The sequence below is a fragment of the Aureobasidium subglaciale genome, assembly GCF_000721755.1.
Source record: "Aureobasidium subglaciale EXF-2481 unplaced genomic scaffold scaffold_6, whole genome shotgun sequence".
NCBI classification, from domain to species: Eukaryota; Fungi; Ascomycota; class Dothideomycetes; order Dothideales; family Saccotheciaceae; genus Aureobasidium; species Aureobasidium subglaciale.
In genome coordinates, this window is record NW_013566989.1 from 585,397 (window position 1) to 605,874 (window position 20,478).

Below are 20,478 nucleotides of genomic sequence, written 5' to 3' on the forward strand. Positions count from 1 at the left end.
GGCACCCCTCATGAATTGTGAAAGCACAGGTGGAAGCCGAGGCCGAGGTGCCAAAGTTGTGACGCCGCTCTTGTCTGCTTCGCCCAAGTTTATTTCGCACCACTTTCCATGACAACAACATGTCAGGCCTACGAATCCTCGTGCCCGTCAAGCGCGTGATTGACTATGCCGTCAGTCTGCTCGTTTACAAGCCGTCGAGTACATTGTGATTGACACATAATCTACAGGTCAAGCCTCGAGTCAACAAGGCCCAGACGGCCGTCGAGACCACGGGCGTCAAGCACAGCATGAACCCCTTTGACGAGCTCTCGATCGAAGAGGCTGTCCGTATGCGCGAGCGCAAGGCCCCCGTCGAGGACATCCTTGCCTTTTCCGCCGGTCCCACAAAGTCACAGGATATTCTGCGTACCGCCATGGCCATGGGCGCCGACCGTGCACTCCATGTCGTCGAGGAGAAGACCGAGCTGGAACCCTTGAGCGTCGCCAAAATCCTGAAGAAGGTTGTCGAGGACGAGAACCGCAACCTTGTCATCCTGGGCAAGCAAAGCATTGACGATGACGCCAACCAGACCGGCCAGATGCTTGCTGGACTCCTAGGCTGGGCCCAGGCTACATCGGCTTCCAAGGTCGAGATTGACGGAGACACTTGTACTGTTACTCGGGAGGTCGACGGTGGTGTCGAAACATTGCGTGCCAAGCTGCCCATGATCATCACCACCGACTTGCGATTGAACGAGCCGCGCTACGCCAGTCTGCCAAACATCATGAAGGCCAAGAAGAAGCCGCTCGTCAAGAAGACCATGGAAGACTACGGCATTGACCTCACCAAGCGGCTCAAGACTGTCAAGGTCACCGAGCCTCCGCCGAGACAGGGAGGTGGCAAGGTCGACGATGTTGACGGCATGATCTCAAAGCTCAAGGAGCTGGGCGCGTTATAGAGGAGTCTGAAAAGGGCTCTAATCTTGATACCATGTATTTGTTCCAAGCATGAAAATGCAATTTTTCACTTCTACCAAAATTCTCTCAATTGCCTATATTTACCAGTCGCCCCATGTATCATCACCCGACTTTTGCTGTGAACTCGTAGGCTTCTTCATGGCGCTCGTTCCAATACTAGATGAAGCCTCTTTCTTCAGAGTGGCTGTTTCACCAGCGGCAGCGAAGTCGTCCCAGAAGTCTTTCTTGTCGTTTGCGGGTCCTTGAGGAGGTTCGCCAAAACTATCCCAGAAGTCTCGCTTGTCCGCGGCCGGACCCTTAGCTCCCTTTGGAGCCAGTCTCTCATCACCTTCAACGAAGCGGTTGAAGTTTTCAGCAGCTGCTTTTGTGCTTGTCTGGATACCCTGGCCTAGTTGCGCTGCTGTCATGCGTGCTTGCGTAGCAAGATCGGCCTCCGCCAGCTGCCACATCGTTAGTATTGGACTGGTGCGAATGCCTCTTCACAACAAACCTTCTGCATGTTGGGCTTGACCCATCCATCATAACCAGTCTTTGCCTGTTTGGTCACAGTGCTGCTCAACCAGCCGAAGCCTTTTGTAAGGGCAGCAACAGGGTCTTTCTGGAAGTCATCGACACCGGGGATCGATGTTGATTTCGAGGAGGATGAGGGCATTGGTTCACTACCGAATCCGGCAAACTTTCCGCCCTGATTAGGAGGGAGCGTGTCGGGCCTATGGGCATTCTCGGCACCCATACGAGCGAAGTAGGCCTCGTTCTGAGTCTTCTGAGACGGGGGAGCAGTGGAGAAGGCACCGAGAGGAGTCTGACTCCTGCTTGTTGAGGTCGAGGTGGCAGGCTTTGCGCGAGCAGGCGTGCCACTGCTCTTTGTACCTGGAACATATTCCTTGCCCTCCACTTTTGCAGTCATGCGCTCCTTCCACTCTTCACCGGCCCCACTATCGTAACGTTCCTGGATCGTGCAGTCATCGAAAGTGCGGCCTTGCAAGGTGTTTGATTCGTGAGCGTCGAAGAATTGTTTCCAGGGCTTGTTGCCGCCTTGAGACATGCGCTCGACTTCCTGGACCTTGAAAGAGTCCATGGTGATTGATCGTACAAAGGAGATATGGACGCCAAGGGAGCGATGAGTACCGGAACAAGACAGACAGAAGAAGATGCCGAACTTGGGAGACGCCTTGTCCACTGGTTAGCAACCAGGGTACTACAAAGAGAGAGAGAGAGAGCGAGCAGGCGCATACCCATTGCGGACTGGGAGCGCCGCAGTCGACGCAGCGGTTGTTCTCATTGGTCTTCTGAATATCTACGAGCTTGCTCTTGGTTTCGGGGTCAACCTGTACATAACGAGTTGGCACAAACAAGACTCGACGCGGGACAGCTATCTGACCTCCCACAATTTGTTGCTCATCCTGAACGTAAGCAGCTCTGCAGCAGGTTCCGCGGCGAGACAGTCGTGGCGCGGTGAAGCCGAGTGGTAGTGACGGGCGCAAGTATTGTAGTACAAGCAGAGAAGAAGTGGTTGCTATCACTTCCCCTTGGGTGACGGTCCACGGGGTCTCGACCGTTGACCCACGTCATATGCCAAGCACGGCCCTTTTGCGCACTGCCGTGGTCCATCACGCATACCATCAGGATTTATTCAGCCTCTAGCCGCACTCGACAGCACACGTCAGTGACAATTGAACCGCATCCGCCAACATGGACTACAGTCAGCTCACTGTCGCCAAGCTCAAGGATGAATTGAAGGAGCGCGACATTCCCACCACTGGCCTCAAGCTGAAGAAGGACTACATCGATCGCCTGGAACAAGACGATTCCGAGAAGGCACTCGAGCAACCTGCTGTCTCGCCCAATCCGCCGGAACAGCCTCTCGACCTCGAGAACCAACATCATGATCTGGCATCGTCAAAGGACAACGCCGTCGCCTCTCCCACCCCGGCAGCACCTACCAGCGAGGATAAGCCAGAAGTGCCCGAATCCGTTGCGCCAACCGAGCTGCCTGACTCAAATCCTGGCACCGAGACCGAACCTCAAGAACCAATACCGCTGCCGATCTCAGAAGCTCCTTCGTCGCTTGAGCAAGAAGAAGCAACCATGAAGCCGTCACGAACCACTGCTACTCCAGAGCCCGCCTCGTCGGATGGCAACAAGAGAAAGAGACGTAGCCCCACTCCGCTTCTCTCTGAGGGGGTCGTACACAAGAAGCTGAAGCAAGAGACTGATGGTCCATCCGCGCACTTCGCCTCCGACCAAGAACCCATGGCGAACGATGTCTCCATGCCGGATGCTCCTCTCGAACAACCAGCCACTACCCTACAGCCCATTCCTACCAGCCATGATCTGGCACAGCCATTCAATGATGATCTCGACAAGACAAAATCCATGCGAAGTCCCAATGAACGCCGTTTCAAGAACCTCGTCAATCCTGTCGAGTCTGACCCTGCTCAACCTACACCCGAGGCCGCCGATCTTACCGTATCACCCGCAATACACCCTGCCACCCGTGCCCTCTACATTCGCGATCTCGTCCGTCCCATCAATCCCAGCAGCTTAAGGAACCACCTTGAAGATATCGCCCAGCCGCCAGACCGGTCCGGTTCGTCCTCGTCCTTGGTTGAGGAATGCTATGTTGATGCTCTTCGCACACATGCCTTTGTTCTATTCACATCTATCTCTGCTGCTTCGAGGGCGCGAGCTAGCACACATGCTCGGATCTGGCCACCAGAGCCCATGCGCAAGCAACTGTGGGCCGATTTCTTCCCAGATGAGCGCTTCCAAGAATACCTTGACACTGAGCGAGCGAGCGGAGGCTCAAGACCCAGCCAGGCGAAGCGTTGGGAGCTTGCTTATAACACTTTGGACGATGGCGTTGATGTACAGCTTGTTGAGGCAGGTCCCGCCACTCATCGTGCTTCGACACATGCCGGCGCAGCCAACGCACCGCCCACTGGACCGCGAGGTAGCATGTCAAGTGGAAGACGACCCTCGTTCGCTCAGACCGAGCAGAGGCGCCCTTCCCAGCCCATTCCTACATCCGCTCCACGACGCAGCTCAATGGTGATTGAAGAAGCAAGTGCCCCCTTTCTGGAACTGGATAAGCTGTTCAACTTCACGGCGACCAAGCCAAAGCTATACTGGCAACCAGTAAGTGAGGATCTTGCAGAGGACAGACTTGACGAGCTGGATCGTGAGACCAGCAGAGATTGGGATCCACGAGCCGACTTCAAGAGAAATGGTGACTCTCTAGGCCGTGGACTCGATCAGCTCAAGCGCTACACTTTCGAGGATGGTGACGTCCTTGTTGATGGAGGTCCAGAGTTTGGTGGTGGACGCGCTTTTGCACGTGCCGGCAATCGTGGACGTGGTCGAAGAAATGGCGACAGCTACCGTGGCCGATAGATCCGAGCCAAATTGCTAGACGGCATATAGCTCGGCCCGCGCCACCAAAACAGGTAGGCGTTTCTCGTGGTCGAAACAATTGGCTAAGAGCGTAACTATTAGAAGCCTAGAGCGACGAATGCACCAACACGTCCCCGAAGCTACAAATATTTCGAACGTGTGGTTGAGATTGTCACACGCACTGTGCAACTCTGTGATTCATCCAAGTGAAGCAAACTAGTGTGAACAACAATTTACGTCAAAAGAACCGAGAATATTCCTAGACTGGGTATATATTAAAGTGCTTTTCCTAGTGTTACATGTTTCCGATTGCGTCGAGCCTACTCATAGCAATGCCTCTTGCTTCATGAAGAACTTCTTGGTCTCCAGACACTTCTGACTGGTGCATCCAGGACATCTCAAACCCAATTGTTTGCTGCCAACACTGCCGCTTGCCAGATGATCCCTTGCGAGCTCAGCCAAGCCTTGAATGAAGACAGGACTGCCGTTCAAGGAATCTGCTCTCTTGACACGACCTTCAGCACCCAACTCATTGGCCTCGTGAATGATCTCCTGGTCGACTTCGAAGAGTGTCTCGATGTGATCCGAAGTGAAGGCGATGGGAATGAGGATGAGATCCTTCTGACCTCTCTTCACAAAGTTGGTCACAGTGTCGCTCGTCTGAGCTCCCAACCAGGCGGAAGGACCGACCTGAGACTGCCAAACCAGACGATGAGCGTTCTTGAAGCCCAGGCGTTGTTGGACGGCGTAGACAGTGGCAGCCACCTCAGCTGGGTAGGGATCACCTCTATTGACAACGCTCATGGGCAATGAATGAGCCGAGAAGAGCAGGACGACGTCCTTTCTTGTTTCCTCGGGGTACTCGAGCAACTTTGCTTCGATGTTCTGAGCAAAAGCTTCGACAAGACCGGCGTGTGTAGGCCAGCGATCAATGACACTCCAGGTGATTGCGCCAGCCTCATCAACCTCATTACCAGCACGCTTAGTCTCGAGTCTTTGGCGCCATTTCCAGAGCTCGTTCAGAGAGCTTCCGGTGGTGCTGCACGAATACTGGGGATATTGGGTGAATGCGACAGCTCTGCCTCCTCTTCCGTTGCCGAAGCCGTCGTCGAACAGTGTCTGATACATTTCCTCGGTCAAAGGGGCGGCGTAGCGGAAAGCGACATAAGGTTTGTGAGGGGCGGTCTCGGGCGAAATCTTGTCGAGGATCTTGCACATCTCGGAGCTCTGGTATTCAGACCATTTGCGAATGGGAGAGCCACCACCAATTGCGGCGTATTGCTTCTGGATTTTGGGGGTGCGACGCTTGGAGATCAGAGGGCCGAGGTAGTTCTGCAGTCTGCCGAGAGGAATCAAGTCACCGTCTGCCTATGTTTGTGTCAGCAAGAAGGGGCGAGAGAGAGAGCGGGGAGGATTATGGGACAAACGCACGAAAAGCCTGCTGAGGAAGTCGCCGACCTCAGCGGTGGTCGAAGGACCGCCCATGTTCATGAAGACCATGGCGGTAGGACCCTTTGAGCCAGTATTGTCCTGGGTGACGGGTGGGACGACGGTCGCCATGGACTGTTGCTGAGAGGCAGCATACTTTGTGATCTGAGCAGGCAATGCCCGCCGTGAGAGGCCGAGAGGGGCGCGGAGAGCCATGTCTGGATAGGTAGATGTCGTGGTCGAGAAGGGGAGCGAGAGACGGACAACAATAATGTGTCGATTCAAGCACCAGCACTTGGCTATGACGATCGATCGGTCCAGTGCTTACCCGCCTCGTCGTGATTGGCCGACGCGTGAGCTTCGCGTGTAGTCTAATTGTCGTCGGCCGCAGCTTCTCCAGAGCCCAGACGCGCGCCGTCGTCGGGATACGCTCGACAGTCTGTTTGTTTCATGTCGCGACACTCGCTGAGCCATGGCTCGTATCAACCAACGCCCATCCGAGACAGCTGCCAATCCCTCGTCCAACTCATCTGCCGCGACTGCGACTGCAACTGCGCAACCCGCCCCTCCGTCCTCGCCAACTCCCTCGTCGGATAAAGAGAACCACTCCACCTCAGCTCCTCGCGACAAAGGAAAGGGTCGCATGCAGTCCGACTCCACAACTTCTCACTCTGCAAAGAGAAGGAGAACTCAGCCTCCTACGAATGCCTCCGCCGCACAGGATCAAGAACATGACGAATCTCGCTTCTACGACCCCGCCCAGGACCAGCATGAGCGTCAGGAGATAAAGAAGAAGTCTCGCGCTCTAGAGCGTGAATTCAACGGTGCTTGTCCCTGCATCTCCCGTCAGCCCAGAGCCCAGAGCTAACGCTTGACAGAGAACAAGGATGTCTATCTCAGGGACGGCACGCGCCTCGAGTCCGTCATTGACCGCGCAAACAAAGTCTTTGGCCGTGTCAAGCAGACCGCTGATGCCACCGTCGATTCTCGCTTGCTCGTCAACATCTCCGACATGGCCCTGAAGGCTTCTGCCCAGCTCACCCTTGGCGACAACTCGACCGGTCTTGACATTGACGAATTCGTGTCAAAGTGCATCCACTTCATGAAGAATGCTCATGCCAATCCCTCCACCGCCTCGACCGAACGCCGCAGACAACGTCAATCGCGTCGAGATCATGACGACGACGATGAAGACCAAGATGCCGACCATGTCCTCGATTGGGCCCATCTGGGCTCGCAAGCTTGTTTTCCCTACAATCTGCGACCGCCAGCTCCATCTTTTCTACTTGGTCCTCTCTCGGTTCAGAAAAAGCTTCGCGCCCAGACACAGCGACGTGTCCGCCAACGCAAAGACTCTACAGTCAAGGAAGTTCGCCCCGAAGCTCTGACTGAGCGTGATCTCCAGACAAACGAAAACAATGCCTTGACCACTCTGTGCCAAAACATCAAGGTAATTCTGGACAATCATTGCGTAACCGCCACCAACGCTATCGAATCGCTTGGCGATCTTGACGATGATCAAGCGTTAGCAGAGATGAAGCGAAATCGCATATCTCCAACTGGTGGTCCGAGTCTGTTTGATTTTGCAATCAACCCTCACAGCTTTGGCCAGACCGTGGAGAACTTGTTCTACATCAGCTTCTTGATCAAAGAAGGCAACGTCGGCCTGCAGATGGATGACGATGGTCTGCCCACTTTATGTAAGTCATGTCACCCAGTGCTTCTGCATGCTTGTATATCTGACATTGCTCAGTACCTGCCACGCCTCAAACCGTAGCACAACAGCGCGAGAAAAGTTCAATGCGACATCAAGCTGTCTTCAGCATCGACTACAGCACCTGGCAGCGCTTGATACAGGCCTTCAAGATCAGCGAGCCCCTTATCCCCCATCGCGGAACTGGTGGAGGCGGAGGGGCCATCGGTGCTCGTGGCTGGTACAATGGTTGATCTCGATGTGGACTCATGTCCAGTGTTTTGTGTTTTTGGTACGGGATGCTCGCTACGATGTTTGACGAAGAGATGACCAAGCTGCCCTTTTCCATTTCCGATGTACATACTATACCACGGCTTACTTGATAGACAGAAAAGAAAGGAAGACATGAATATACATGATTCTCTGGGGAAGACACCATTCAGCATGGGGACCCTCGTATTGAATCTTGATCCAAGTTCCGAGTCTTCTACATTCACATAGGTTACGCGCGTGAGTAGGCCACCAATGATTTGTTCTGCAACACTCGCCCGAAGATATCTGCTCTTCGCAGCAGGAGAATGAATGGCTCTGTGAGGAACTCAGCTGCACACTCGATGGGCTGACCGAAGTTCACGACTTTCGCGGAGGTAGAACAGTATTCGGCTGATTGTCTCAGCTGCAGCAGTCTCAGTGATGATGAAGCCTATCTACCACCCCTTGGCCTGCTACGAACGGCCCAAGAAGACTCGGAGCTGGCGATAGACGGGCCACGACGCAAGCCCAGCCCTGTTTGTAAGACATACAGCTGTACCACAGACGAGAAGACAAGGATGAGAAGACAAGGACGAGAAGACAAGGACGAGAAGACAAGGACGAGAAGACAAGGACGAGAAGACAAGGACGAGAAGGCAAGAGGCACATTGAAGTAAGAGAAACCAGTCTTGGATTGACTATCTAGCTGATGCAACAGTAAAACCTGCTCATGATAACGATAACAGAAAGGTCCTTCAATGAGAACAAGTGTTGAACGAGCGTGAGTAGTAAAAGTAAAAGTAAAAGCAAAAGCAAAAGCAAAAGCAAAGCCTGATGATGCAACAGAAAACAAACTCCCTCCGATGATAAAAAAAGCCGAGCAAAGTTGATGAGGTGATGAACAAGGAAAAGGCCAACAGGCAGGAAGGTACAGTGTCAACAGAAGAGGTATGATGGCCGACCGAAGGAAGACCGAGTGTGGGTTGATGACCATGACGACTCAAGTCGACTGATGAATGGACGATGACGATGTCAACTATTCAAAGCTCAGAGTGGAACACCTCAACGTTGCAAACCTTGATGGCGCTGCTGAAAGGGACCACCCTGGTGTGGTGATGAGCAACAACATCAGTGCTGGTCTTGATAGTGGTGGTGGTTTTTGTGACGACAGCAGTCGAGACATGGGTGTTGGTGATGAAGTCAGTCAAGACGCGAGTAGAAGAGCCGTACTGAGTAGTGGTAGAGCAGTCCATGTTGTTGAAGGAGGTAGAGACGTCATCAGAGTCGGAAGAAGCATCAGAATCAGAGCTGGAGCCGAGGTGGCTGTTGATGACCTCACGCTTGCAGAGCCACATCCAAGAGTGTGCAGGAAGGTTGCCGTAGAGGTACGCGTTGTGGCAGACGCCAAGAGCGGCTTCGTCGTTGAGGTCGATGAGCTCAATGCCATTGTCCTTGCATTTGTAGTCGCTGAAGACCAAGGCAACACAGTCGTGACCCTTGTTGAAGTGGGTGATGCGGCCGCGTGAGATGGTGGCTCTGGCGGAGAGGAAAGGCTTCTTGAACGAATGGCAGTGACCATGCTTCTTGGTGTCGGTGTCGCGGCTTTGGGCACTGTTGCACTCGGTGTTGTCGGCGGGAGAGAGAGTAACGTGGTCGTGGAGACGAGTGGCCTCGACAGAGATGGAAGAGTTGGACGAGCCGGAAGAGATGGAACGAGCAGAGATGATGTGGTCGGCGTCATCATCATCATCATCATCATCCACATCGTCAGGGTTGGTAGGCCAGGGCGAGGTGGCGTTCTCGGAAAGCTGCCACCCTGGGTTGATGTCGTCGCCACAGCTCCACATGACAGACTGGAAGAGGTCGTCATCTGGCTGAGATTGAAGCTGACAGAAGGCGAAATCACCAGTGATGTCGTTCTTTGAATCCGTGGGCTCGAGCTCCTCGATGATGAGACCATCAGAGGTGCAGAACTGGTCGGTGAAGACGGCCAACACGCAACGGTTGGTGCCGATGCTGCGGTCGACGTGGTCGTCGGCAGACACGGTTCTCGAACGAAGGAGTCCGAAAGGGTCCATGGGTAAACAAGCACGCTCGGGCAGGTACTCTTCCTCGCCGAACATGGCCAGCGAGCAGCTTTTGCCTTCGGCGGTGCTGATCAAGACTGTGTCTGACCTGACCTGCTGCTTGGCAGAACCGGCGACTCCAGCCACAGCAGCGGCAATGGAGAGAACCTTTGTGAATGTCAGCAGATGTCGGACAAGACGGTGATGGATCGGAGAGGATGAGAGAAGGCGGACGATGATGGGAGAAGGCGGCTGATGATGATGATGAGAGGAGAAGATGGATGATGGGAAACGTACAGTTGAGACCTTCATTGTGAAGACGGCGATGTAGAGTCGTCGATGTTGATCAGAACAGAGCTTGAAGCTTGTGTGAATGGTGAGATGAAGAGGATGATGGGTATGATGGGTATGCTGTTCTGATGGGAGCAAGTAGCAAGTAAGTGGTTGCGTTGATGTTGAGGAAAGAAGCTGGGAGCTCTGGGTTGAGAAGAAGACAGCTTGTGTACTCTCACCAGAGGAAGAAGCGGCCGTGACGCGGCTGTCTGAGTATTCTTTCCCTTCGGCGCCCGTCGCGTCGTCTGCGTTGGGACGGGATTACGTTTGGCTGAGCTGGTGCTTGAGTGTTCTTTCCTCGACGCCTGGCGATGGCTTCGCATGACGCGGGCTTTGCAATCAGCACTTGGTGAGTCCTCCCCACGTGGTCACTTGCATCTTCCTCTGCTGGAGACGGACGCAATGATTCCTCAGGTTGATAGAACGTGTGGATGTAGCAGATGAGGCGACGATCTCGGTGAACATTGTGCTTCTCGGAAGCATTGTCCCCTTGATACGTCTACACGCGCGTGAAACTCGACGCGGCGAGACGATCCGACAAGCACTCTCAGTGACCACTGCCCTCTGGTCGAGAGTGATGCACTTTCGCACGCGTGACGGAACTGGTCGCGTGAAGATCACCAGGTGCTGGCTTCCAGTAGACATTGTCATCTTTTGGAAGCGGTGTCTCCCAATACAACCACCGAGGAACACTACTCTCCTCAGGTATGGTGAAAGATGCCTGACCGTACGATCTCCGTATACGCGCAGCCTTCACGAATGACTGTCAGAGATTGTCTGGCGGTGCCTTCCTTGCAGGTGCACTAAACTAACGCTTTTACAAGACGGCTAGCAATCCATTTTCATGACTTCGACATCCCAGACAGGACTTCTTCCTAGGTTACTCCTTACGGATCTGTAGTTGAACTGAAGCACGTACTTTCTCGTAGCAAGAGAGTGTTCACTGAGAGAACGGAAAGCCAATCACAAGGCAAAGATCGTCTCCTGTACTTCCAATGACGTTCCTCGCATTACATGTTCTCGTGAGAAGTGGGTATGCAGACTATTGAAAGTCTACAAGAAACACAAAAGCATCGCATCTCAAGTCTGAACTTCAAGCGATGATTCCGCCTTCGTGATCCCCATATTTCTGTAGCAGCCCAGCGGCGCACCGACGAGAGCAGCGACACGTGTTCTTTGGGTGCACTCTTTCTGCCAAATTTGAAAAGTACAGATGACGTTTTCATCCGACAAGCTCAACGCATTGCTTTGGGATCTGAAGAGTCATTGGTGACTTCCCCTGGTGAAAGGGTACCGGCTGCTCTCTTCCCATGGGAGAATCGCAACTGAATGCGAAGTCGTGCCTTCTCCTGTCTCTCATGAGAATGAGTCGCTTACGCGTCTCCTTTAAAGACGGGATGACCTTTGGACTTTCGAGGGCCATTGCCGCGACTCGCGATCTATTCTTATAAGCCGCACAGTCGCCGCTGTACAGTTTACGCAACGATCCTTTGACAACAGCATGCGTTTGTGGATAGGTAGCTGTAGATAGGTCGTTCTTCTCTGGCAGTGCTCAGTAGAGGTTGCTTCAATCTGATCCGTTCGAACTCCTCTTAGTTGACGGCAATACTTGTTCGCTACTATCGAAAACACGGCGACGGAAAGCAGGACGGTCAACAAGTCACCGAGGTAAGCAGGTTTTGATATCGGCGAGGAACATTGGGTTGGGACGCTCTCGGGATTACATAGCATCTTGAGAAGCCGACAACACAACTCGAGCCAAGCAACCAACTGCTTCCAGGGAAAAAGCTGGAGTTGCCCTGCATGGAATGCCGCCGAGTCCTGCGATGGTTCCGCATGACGCACAGAGCTTCAGTGACCCATGCTTTTCCAACTCGTAAATTCCTCAGATAATTCAGGAGCGGTTCAGATCGTATGATGCTGCCAGCGAATGATGCCACTGAGGACACGACCGTGCATGTCTACAGCTTTCCGTCTCACGGAGACTAGAAGCCACGACAATCGCCAAATAATAGCGAACGACTTGGCGAATGCTCGCATAGTTCTTGATGACCATGCTCTCCCGTCGTGACGGAACGGGACAGGAAGGTCAAGGCAACAACGTCTCGTTGTCATCAAGAAGCACGCCCTGCGTCAAGCGACACACAGCCACCCGGGGACGCAGAGAGGAGATCGTCTTTGGGTAATGACTGCCGTTCATAAACAAAATAACAAGCAGATTTGGTTTCATGATTCCAGCCGATAATTCTTCAAGAGAACACCGAGGCACACTCCTTCGTTGTCTTCGGTGAGGTAGACAGGATAATCTATGAGCTAACCATGTTCATATGTAATCATGAAACAAAGGCCGCTCTCATGCATGATCGGGGACGAATGAGCTGTCTTGCGGACGAGGGTTCTCCGGATAGAATATGTTTTGCTGTGGTCGAATGATGCCGATATCATCATGGTCGTCCGAATGCCTCATCTTGATAGCGATTCATGAGCGTTGACCGTCTACAATGGTAACACTGATATTTGATCCGTGCTTGAGCCCCAGCGGGGCACTCGAACATTTTGCAGCCCACATGTAGCGCAAGACCCTGTTGACGGGCAACTGTTTCGAGCCAAGCCCTATACCAGAAGAGCTGACGGCCATAGTCGCACCGGCAGGGTTCGTTCGGTGCTGAATGTGCCCATCTATCAGGGTTTGGATATGCCTGTGCTTATGAATCCGATGGAATATAAAGAGCTGGCATACTACACTGCAGTGGGAACTGTCACGGCATGTTGTGAATTCAAACATGATCGCGAAGTCAAAGACACAAGGCAGAAAGCAGAATTCCAAAGGGGTATCTCGGCATGCTAAACGAGGAATTCGAAAGAACAAGATGGATGAGCCGCGTCATCAGTTAGTACCTCATGACCAGGACGTCAGGGTTGAACGAACCATGAGCTTAACTGTCCACCATTAAGAGACATGTCGTGGCTGGGGACAGCCGCAACGTTAGCCGCTGAAGAGGCTTGGCTCACGCGAAACACACCACGTCCATTCTGTGTAGGTTGAACTTGGTTTCTGTCAGCGGCCGACTACTTCTAGAGCAGGCGGCGACGTACCTTGGATCCAGCGTGAGTCTGGAACAGGTGCCTTGTCAAACCTCAGAACAGAAGGATAATTACAAACAGTTCCCCGCAGCTGGCAGGAATTACAGACTGGCTGCACACCATCACACTTCTCTAGGTGATAAGCTACAAACCCGAATGGATCTGAATGACAGACGTACCTGGCTGTGTGCGGCCTTGCACTTGAAACACGGAACCGCAAGCTTGGAGAAACGTCCAACATCCGGTGGTTGCAATTGTTGGTGACCGGAGGTGAAGCTCGGGCGAGAGGGATAGTGGCTGGACATAGCGTTGAACGAGCTAGAGACAGCTGCTGCGGACGGTGTATGCCAAAGGGAGGCTGCTGGAGGAGGTGATGGTGACGAACGGGCATGATGTTCGCGAGCCGCAGGGCCAGTGTCAGATGGAGTCATAGATTGCTGGAGGATCTCGACCAGGGACAGAGGGCGCTCAGGCTGCTCTGCCGGTGGAGCAGACTGTATCTTCTGACGCTTAGGCTGCGGCCGTACACTAAGGTCCTTGATCCTTCGAATTGGTTTTGGCGCGACGGGAAGCTCTACAGCGTTGGCATAAGACTGGAAGACAGAGTGGTCAATGTCATCAAGGACGAACGAGCTTTCGTGAGCATCCTGATCTGCGAGGGCAAGCAGGCTTGTGTCAGGTGTGGTCGCTGAGGATTGCTGTGTTATGGACCTTCGTTTCGCGTCTTTGCGCGGAGGTGGACGTCTTTCGGCGACTGTTTTGTGGATGGCGTGGTGCTTGTAGACAACTTCGACGGACTGGCGGAGAGCAGAAAACTTGACAGCAATTTGGCCCTTGCAGTCGTAGGTGGGCTTTCGGACACCACGGGTGTTTGCGCCAGGGCGACGAGTCGCGGCGTTGGTAGCGCGGAAGCCGTTGGCATGCCTGTCCTTGTTCTCCAGCGAGTCGAGACAAGTGTACGAGTAGCGGTAGCCGTTGTCGTCCTTGCTAGACCAGTTGTTGTTGAAGCAGTACTTGAAGCCATCGAGGTCCTGGATCTGCTGGACGATACCTTTTGCTGCAGCGCGCTGCCACGTCTGCCGCTGCTTGAGATTATCGATGTTGACTAGCTCAAACACAGTCTTGTACGCCAACTGCTGCTCTTGGTCATGCTGGTCGTGGGCAACAGGGCCGAGATCTTGCCCGGCGAGGCCTAGCTCGTCGCCAAACCCATCGAAAGGCACGTAGCTGGGCTGGCGGCGAGGGCTAGGTAGTTCGGCGAGAGATTTGAGAGGTAGGGCGGCATGGGTCGACAAGGTCATAGCACACGAGATGTACTGCGGGAGGGCGTCGGGGACGGTGGCATTGTCCATGTAGTGGCGTAGGGCGGTTTTGAGGTCGTCGAGCGAGTCAAATACCGTGTCCAAATTGGTGTAGTCTTTGCGAGGCCGGTGCGGTCGTCGAGCCTTGGGCTGTGTTGGGGCTGATGCCGCCGCTCCGCTCGTCGAAGCTATCAGCGCGTTCATTCTGAAGACCCGACTGACCAGAAGAGTCCGAAAATTGGCACTTGGTCGCGTTCGCAGAAGCAGGATCCCTCGACACTTCGACAGCCCTCACGGCCTCTACACATTTTCCCCGCCATCTACACTTTCGCCGCTAGCCCGATTAGGCTATGCTGTATTGAATCCCTCATCTTCCTTCGCAACTGTCCTCTACTCTGCAATTCGGACAGAGCCCTACTGTGGATATGGCTTTAGTATTTGCCCCCACTGCTCTCTCTATCTCAAGCTAGTTATAGATTGCGCTGCTGTTTGCACTCATCAGTTGCAGCTCTGCGGTCAGCACGTGAACCGTGGTGCCCTTGCAGCTTTCAACCGCATCGGATCTTCCAGAGCAACCTCTCCAGAATGCATCAAGAACAGGGTCAGTGACGAATCATTCGACATATGACTTGGAGCATGCCGAATTCGACCATTCATCTGTGTTGGAATACATAACAAGACGTCGGTGAATCCGAGGCTCCCCGCACACCATCACAGGCCGAGGTCTGCCCATGAACACCCAGCAGTCAGTCCTGTCGATGGGAGCTGCGCGCTGCCTTCAATGACCTGATACATCTTCTGCCCGCGAATGACCATGTCTGTCGACAAGATAGCCCTCGATGATAGCCGCATATCTCACTGTGAGGCTGTCCTGAACGGCCAAAGATATCGTGTGTAATATTCTGGTGATGACTGCTTCCATATTTGTTAACTTATACAAGACTACATACTTGGGATTCCGGAACACCAGGCATTCAGCGCTACGATCTTTCTTATTCATGGATGGCCAGATCTCTCATATGGTTGGCGCTATCAGATCCCTTTTCTCATTCAGCAAAACATGCGAGTCGTTGTTCCTGACATGATGGGCTATGGGCGTACTGTATGTGAGATCTCAGACCCTTCGTCGTGACTGGCAACTGATCAGCTGGACCTCAGGATGCTCCACAATCACCGCCTGCTGACTTGCACCTGTATTCGATCAAAAGAGCTGCTGACGACATTGCGGAACTGGCCAAGCAGCTAGGTGCCCCAGAAATCATCTTGGGTGGTCACGACTGGGGCGGCGCCGTGGTGTACCGAACTGCCCAATGGTACCCAAAGCTTGTCACTCACCTGTTCTCCATATGTACGCCATATACGGCTCCTTCAAGACAATTCATCTCGCTGAAACAGATGGTTGATGGGCCCCTTCCTCAATTCGGATACCAGATTCAGCTTTCCGAGCCAGGGCTGGAAAATGACCTGAAAGCCTATGATCAAATTAGACGCTTTCTGCAAGCTGTCTATGGTGGAAGGTCTGAGCGCGGACGATCTTGTTTTCGACCGGACATTGGTCTAGACTTCGAAGCGATGAAGACGATTGGGACCGCACCGTCGCTCAGCGGACAGGTATGTTGACAGCTGTCCCGGAATATCCTCAGCCTAACCTTATATTGCAGGAACTCAATCATTACACCAGCGAGTACATGCGTCACGGCCTACATGGGCCCCTGAACTGGTATCGAACACGACTCATCAATTTTGAAGATGATCTGAAGTAGGTCGCGCATGCAGCTTCATCTATTAGAGACTTTACTCACTCTCTCAGGCTAGGAACGAAAATGGTCAAACAACCGGTCTTGTTCATAACCGGTAAGCTTGATGAAGTACTGAAGCCTGCAATGTCTACTGGTATGGAGAATTTTATTCCGCAGCTGAGGAAAGAGGAGGTCGAAACAGGTCATTGGGCTTTAACAGAAGCGCCTGCAGAGGTGAACAAGTGCATAGGTTCCTGGCTCAAGGAGATTGTATGTAAGAGTAGCGTCAAATTGTGAAGTTACATACAAAGCATCAATTTCAAGCAGGTCGTTGCATGTAGATTGCAAGGTCTAGAACACTCTCGTTCATTTTCGCCTGTACCAACCCCGACAGAATTAGCGACAAGAAGTCAAGGATGAAGAACTCATTTGGATGCAGAGCCATTCGCATTATCGGGACAAGATACGCTTACGTCATCCTTAGAGCCCACGATACACCCCGTTGACACTGGTTGCAATAGGGTATGACTCGGCGCCAGTCATGTATCCGACGGTGTTGGTGACTGTTGACAAGTTGTAAGTCATCGAGAATGGTGATCCGTTCTCGACCAAATCATGCTGAATTACAGCCTTGTGGTTCAATGCCACCTTGCTCAAGCCTTCGGTACCAGCATCGACCGCAACCGCATTTGATGTATTTGCTCGGAGGTTGGCCTGTGCCACTGATACCTGGCCATTATCAAGATCGAATACCCAGTACCCTGCTCTCATGGCACTATTACCGGTCATCAAGTAACGGTCGTTGTGCTTATCGACGACTAGCCTGCACATCGTTTGACCCACTGAATTCGAGATAGCGTTTCCATCCTCAGACGTAACAGGAACGAAGAGGTCGGCTAGTTCGAGATTGAGGGTGGCGGTGTTGGTACCATTACCAGCAAGGGTGAGCTCGAAGTGGGTGGTGTTGGCAAGACCACGGGCTACATCACTGCAGGTTCTTAGGAGGGCACTAGGCAATACGTCTTTGTACTGATAGAGCGCTGGCTCGACTCCTGCAGACTCGATGACTTTATCGTAGGCGCTACTCGGTAACTGCCACCGTGTTGTTCCCGTATCTGGTAACGTGTAGTAAGACAAATCCTTGGTAGATTGAAGTATAGTCTGCTTTGGTCCGTCATAAGGCAGCATCGTGATGTCCTGTATGTACAGGAGGAAGTCGTTGACCATATCGTGCCTTCGCTGGCGGAACGGTGAGCGCAGACAATTCAACGTTGTCAGGGACCCCTTATACTTATCGGTGTCAATCCCGCCAAACAGTAGGGAGCCATACTGATCGAGCGTGTTGAGGTAAACACTGTACAGGCGTGACGAGATAGCACCAGATTTGCTAAGTGATTCGACGAGACCTGGAGGATCATGCAGCGACGAGGGTCCAATGCCCATCATTCCTGTATATGGAGGAAACAACAGTCTGACTTTGTGTGCACGTCCTATCGGAACATTCGAGATGACAACATTGTCTAAAGAACGAATTAGTATACACTGGCAAAACAAGAACACAACAGCTGACTTTTTCGGAGCCTCGGAGGTCATACGTACTCATCTGAATCACATCTGTGAAGTAGTCCCCGTACAAAGAGCTTGTATCAGCGAAATTCATGATCATATTTTGATGATCGATGATCTCGAATGTCGACGACTCGGATGAGTCAAAGGTACCATGATTACAGGGCTGAGATTCGCAGAACGACGCGTTCGACGCGAGCAAGATGTTGATGGGACTCCCGGTGTCGACCAAGACTGTTTGCAACTGGGGAGGAGTGCCAACGGTGATGTTGACGTAATACGCCATACCGTCTTTGTGACCGACGCTACTCATCAAGGCAAGTTCGACTGTCTTCGCACTGGCAGATGCTCGCGTACAAGAGAGTGGATGCGCTCTCGCCCAAGAGACCCGAGAGAACAGACACAAGAGTGTCGCCGCGGCATACTTCATGGCGAATGGTGTGTGCAAGATATTAGAATCAGACAGAGCGTAGTAGTGGATGGATCGGTCGCAGTTGCAGATCTTGTCGTTGTAGATGGACTTGGTGGATAGCTTTGTGATTGGGTGAGGGGTGGTAGTTGACTGGACGAAAGGTTCGAAAGTCTGTGAAAGGTGAGATTTAGAGAAAAGACTTGCCTTGGAAGCAATAAATACAAAAAGATGCCCTCATTATTGCTCATAGAGCGAAGCAGCGATTGATAACCGTGACTCACCTTCCGAGAGTCATACAGGAGCTTGAGGTCGTAATCTTGCTCACTTGAGCGTCAATCGAGTGCTATTAACTGGATACGACTGGCCGTTGGAATTTCCTCAAAGTCTTCACCATCAATCAACTCTACGGAAGTGCACTACGGAACAGATGCGTAGCTACGCTCTGCTGGACATTATCATGATTCATCGACTGATCCTAGGGACTGTGCGATGAATGCGCCCAGGTTCTCGGCAAAGACATGCTCGTCCTGGACGTCTAGCGCGCCCCCTTGCCACGAGATGACGATGCTAAGATTTCCGTGATACATGGATACAATATTGAAGTTCAAGCAACCCGATGTGATGTTTGCGGGCTGACTGAAAATCATAGATTCGATATTCCATCCTTTCTCAGGTTTGGGAGATCCGGGGTTGAAGGACATGATGTTGCTGAGTTCGTATGAACACTCTCTGCGTTTGCCGACTTGTCCTCTAGTCCATGGATACATGTTGCGAAGATACGCCAGGAGTCCGACCGGCTGGTCATTCAGTGTGCTGGCACATTGTGCCAGACGCTTCGTCGTAGAACGTGCAGCGCTCCAAAAGCCATCTGACTTTGAGGTCGACATCTCGGCTGTCCTAGCGAACAGCTCATAATATGCTGTAGGACAAAGCGCCATATCATCGTCGGATATGCCATTCAAATGAGAGCGCAAATCAACAGCAGTCTGCGAGACAAAACACCCTGCCCTCTCCTCGGGTAGCTCTTTGCTCAGGGCCTGCACTATTACTTGATGCAGGAACCCTGTGAACTTGACATCGTGTTTTCGGCATGCTTGAAGGATCTTCTGGACATGGGCCTTGTCAATGGAGATGATCTCAAGTCGGGTCCGATAATCGTGAGCATTGAAGAACGTATCACGGCCCACCCATTGATCATCAGCTGCCGGGGTTGCTGATGCGCGTATACCAAGGGCACTTGCGATAAAGGATGGAAGATAAGCTCCCAATAGTGGTGACAGTAGATAGGTCCAGGAGATAGGCAACCGACCTGCCATCTCGAGTGTCGGTAACAGGGGTGTTTTAGGGCTCGTGAGCTTAGGGTCGTCATCATACGGAGAGTCGTTACGATGAACGTTCCTCAACCCTTGGATGAGAGTCTTGTGAAAAGCCAATCCTGATTTGCCGTCTCCATGCGAATGATAATAACCAAAAAACAGGAGATATCTACTCGTCCCTCGTTGATCCTCGGCCAACAATGGTAACACGAATATCTTCCATGGAGGGACACGGTCGCAATCGGTGAATACGTGATCATTGGTTTGAGCCAAGACAAGCTTAATCAATCGTTTTTCCTCAGACACATTTCGAGAAAGCTGAGCGTCTAGTATCTCAATGTGATCGTCCAAAATCAAGATAGCGGGTCTAGCGAAGCACGGAGCTTCTGTCTCCTCTCCGAGTATACAGGCAGAAAGAATGGGATGTAGAGCAACGCAATGCTTCAGTGCTTTCGTGAGTACGCTTCGTAGTGGAAGATCGTCGGACGGTCCCTCAAGAGTGTAGATTCCTCCTACCACGAGCGTACGATAATAACCTAGTGCTTGACGAACGATACATCTTCGCTCATTGGGGCCTGGCCGAGTCAGAACATGTATGCTGAGCGTAATTGGGTTTCCATACCAGCTTTCCTCAGCTGTTCCATTGTAAAGTGTCAATCACGATTTCCGGTTGCGACTGACAAAGCTCTTGAAAGACCGAGTCTCTGAAAATCGAGGAATGGTAGGCTGATAAAGCCTTCTCATTCGGACCCTCGGACCTCGAATCTTGCGAGATTCAATCAGGCGCCTCTGTGGCTTGGCGAAAGTTCGTATTCATACAGATACGCGATCAGAAGAATGATAGCGAATCTATGACATGTTTCCGATGACAGCTGCTATCGCCTCCATGGACATATCGGAGGCAACGTTCCGAGTTGTCGTTTTGGCACGCAGGACGT

At 52.5% G+C, this 20,478-nt stretch overlaps 11 protein-coding genes across 11 annotated transcripts; 4 read left to right on the forward strand and 7 right to left on the reverse strand.

Annotated features, from left to right (window-relative positions):
- The first annotated feature begins 40 nt into the window (after positions 1–40).
- Positions 41–1,389, forward strand: AUEXF2481DRAFT_38374 (uncharacterized protein). Its single transcript, XM_013489958.1, has 2 exons — positions 41–170; positions 228–1,389. Exons 1-2 carry the CDS (start codon positions 120–122, stop codon positions 936–938), a joined length of 762 nt encoding a protein of 253 aa, XP_013345412.1. The 5' UTR covers positions 41–119; the 3' UTR covers positions 939–1,389.
- AUEXF2481DRAFT_28093 (uncharacterized protein) lies at positions 1,038–2,359 on the reverse strand (the record flags this gene model as incomplete). Its single annotated transcript, XM_013489881.1, has 4 exons — positions 1,038–1,397; positions 1,448–2,128; positions 2,193–2,285; positions 2,339–2,359. The coding sequence occupies 4 exons, from the start codon at positions 2,357–2,359 to the stop codon at positions 1,038–1,040; spliced, it is 1,155 nt and encodes a 384-aa protein (XP_013345335.1).
- A 140-nt stretch (positions 2,360–2,499) lies between these two features.
- Positions 2,500–4,712, forward strand: AUEXF2481DRAFT_623396 (uncharacterized protein). The gene has a single exon (XM_013490141.1). It carries the CDS (start codon positions 2,650–2,652, stop codon positions 4,348–4,350), a length of 1,701 nt encoding a protein of 566 aa, XP_013345595.1. The 5' UTR covers positions 2,500–2,649; the 3' UTR covers positions 4,351–4,712.
- Positions 4,572–6,100, reverse strand: AUEXF2481DRAFT_38376 (uncharacterized protein). The gene is made up of 2 exons (XM_013489959.1): positions 5,782–6,100; positions 4,572–5,718 (listed from the first exon to the last, which is right to left on the reverse strand). Exons 1-2 carry the CDS (start codon positions 5,992–5,994, stop codon positions 4,675–4,677), a joined length of 1,257 nt encoding a protein of 418 aa, XP_013345413.1. The 5' UTR covers positions 5,995–6,100; the 3' UTR covers positions 4,572–4,674.
- A 150-nt stretch (positions 6,101–6,250) lies between these two features.
- AUEXF2481DRAFT_3655 (uncharacterized protein) lies at positions 6,251–7,725 on the forward strand (the record flags this gene model as incomplete). The annotated part of the gene is made up of 3 exons (XM_013489798.1): positions 6,251–6,602; positions 6,657–7,478; positions 7,532–7,725. 3 exons carry the CDS (start codon positions 6,251–6,253, stop codon positions 7,723–7,725), a joined length of 1,368 nt encoding a protein of 455 aa, XP_013345252.1.
- A 1,038-nt stretch (positions 7,726–8,763) lies between these two features.
- Positions 8,764–10,101, reverse strand: AUEXF2481DRAFT_3656 (uncharacterized protein; the record flags this gene model as incomplete). The annotated part of the gene is made up of 2 exons (XM_013489799.1): positions 8,764–9,957; positions 10,087–10,101. The coding sequence occupies 2 exons, from the start codon at positions 10,099–10,101 to the stop codon at positions 8,764–8,766; spliced, it is 1,209 nt and encodes a 402-aa protein (XP_013345253.1).
- A 1,327-nt stretch (positions 10,102–11,428) lies between these two features.
- Positions 11,429–11,940, reverse strand: AUEXF2481DRAFT_623387 (uncharacterized protein). Its single transcript, XM_013490142.1, has one exon. It carries the CDS (start codon positions 11,851–11,853, stop codon positions 11,509–11,511), a length of 345 nt encoding a protein of 114 aa, XP_013345596.1. The 5' UTR covers positions 11,854–11,940; the 3' UTR covers positions 11,429–11,508.
- Positions 11,941–13,125: 1,185 nt separating this feature from the next.
- Positions 13,126–14,767, reverse strand: AUEXF2481DRAFT_38380 (uncharacterized protein). The gene is made up of 2 exons (XM_013489960.1): positions 13,386–14,767; positions 13,126–13,333 (listed from the first exon to the last, which is right to left on the reverse strand). The coding sequence occupies exons 1-2, from the start codon at positions 14,709–14,711 to the stop codon at positions 13,181–13,183; spliced, it is 1,479 nt and encodes a 492-aa protein (XP_013345414.1). The 5' UTR covers positions 14,712–14,767; the 3' UTR covers positions 13,126–13,180.
- Positions 14,768–15,321: 554 nt separating this feature from the next.
- AUEXF2481DRAFT_28099 (uncharacterized protein) lies at positions 15,322–16,543 on the forward strand (the record flags this gene model as incomplete). Its single annotated transcript, XM_013489882.1, has 5 exons — positions 15,322–15,397; positions 15,449–15,613; positions 15,655–16,118; positions 16,169–16,266; positions 16,318–16,543. 5 exons carry the CDS (start codon positions 15,322–15,324, stop codon positions 16,541–16,543), a joined length of 1,029 nt encoding a protein of 342 aa, XP_013345336.1.
- Positions 16,544–16,726: 183 nt separating this feature from the next.
- On the reverse strand, positions 16,727–18,098 carry AUEXF2481DRAFT_3659 (uncharacterized protein; the record flags this gene model as incomplete). Its single annotated transcript, XM_013489800.1, has 2 exons — positions 16,727–17,766; positions 17,846–18,098. The coding sequence occupies 2 exons, from the start codon at positions 18,096–18,098 to the stop codon at positions 16,727–16,729; spliced, it is 1,293 nt and encodes a 430-aa protein (XP_013345254.1).
- A 581-nt stretch (positions 18,099–18,679) lies between these two features.
- AUEXF2481DRAFT_28101 (uncharacterized protein) lies at positions 18,680–20,184 on the reverse strand (the record flags this gene model as incomplete). The annotated part of the gene is made up of 2 exons (XM_013489883.1): positions 18,680–20,115; positions 20,163–20,184. The coding sequence occupies 2 exons, from the start codon at positions 20,182–20,184 to the stop codon at positions 18,680–18,682; spliced, it is 1,458 nt and encodes a 485-aa protein (XP_013345337.1).
- Between the last annotated feature and the right edge of the window lie 294 nt (positions 20,185–20,478).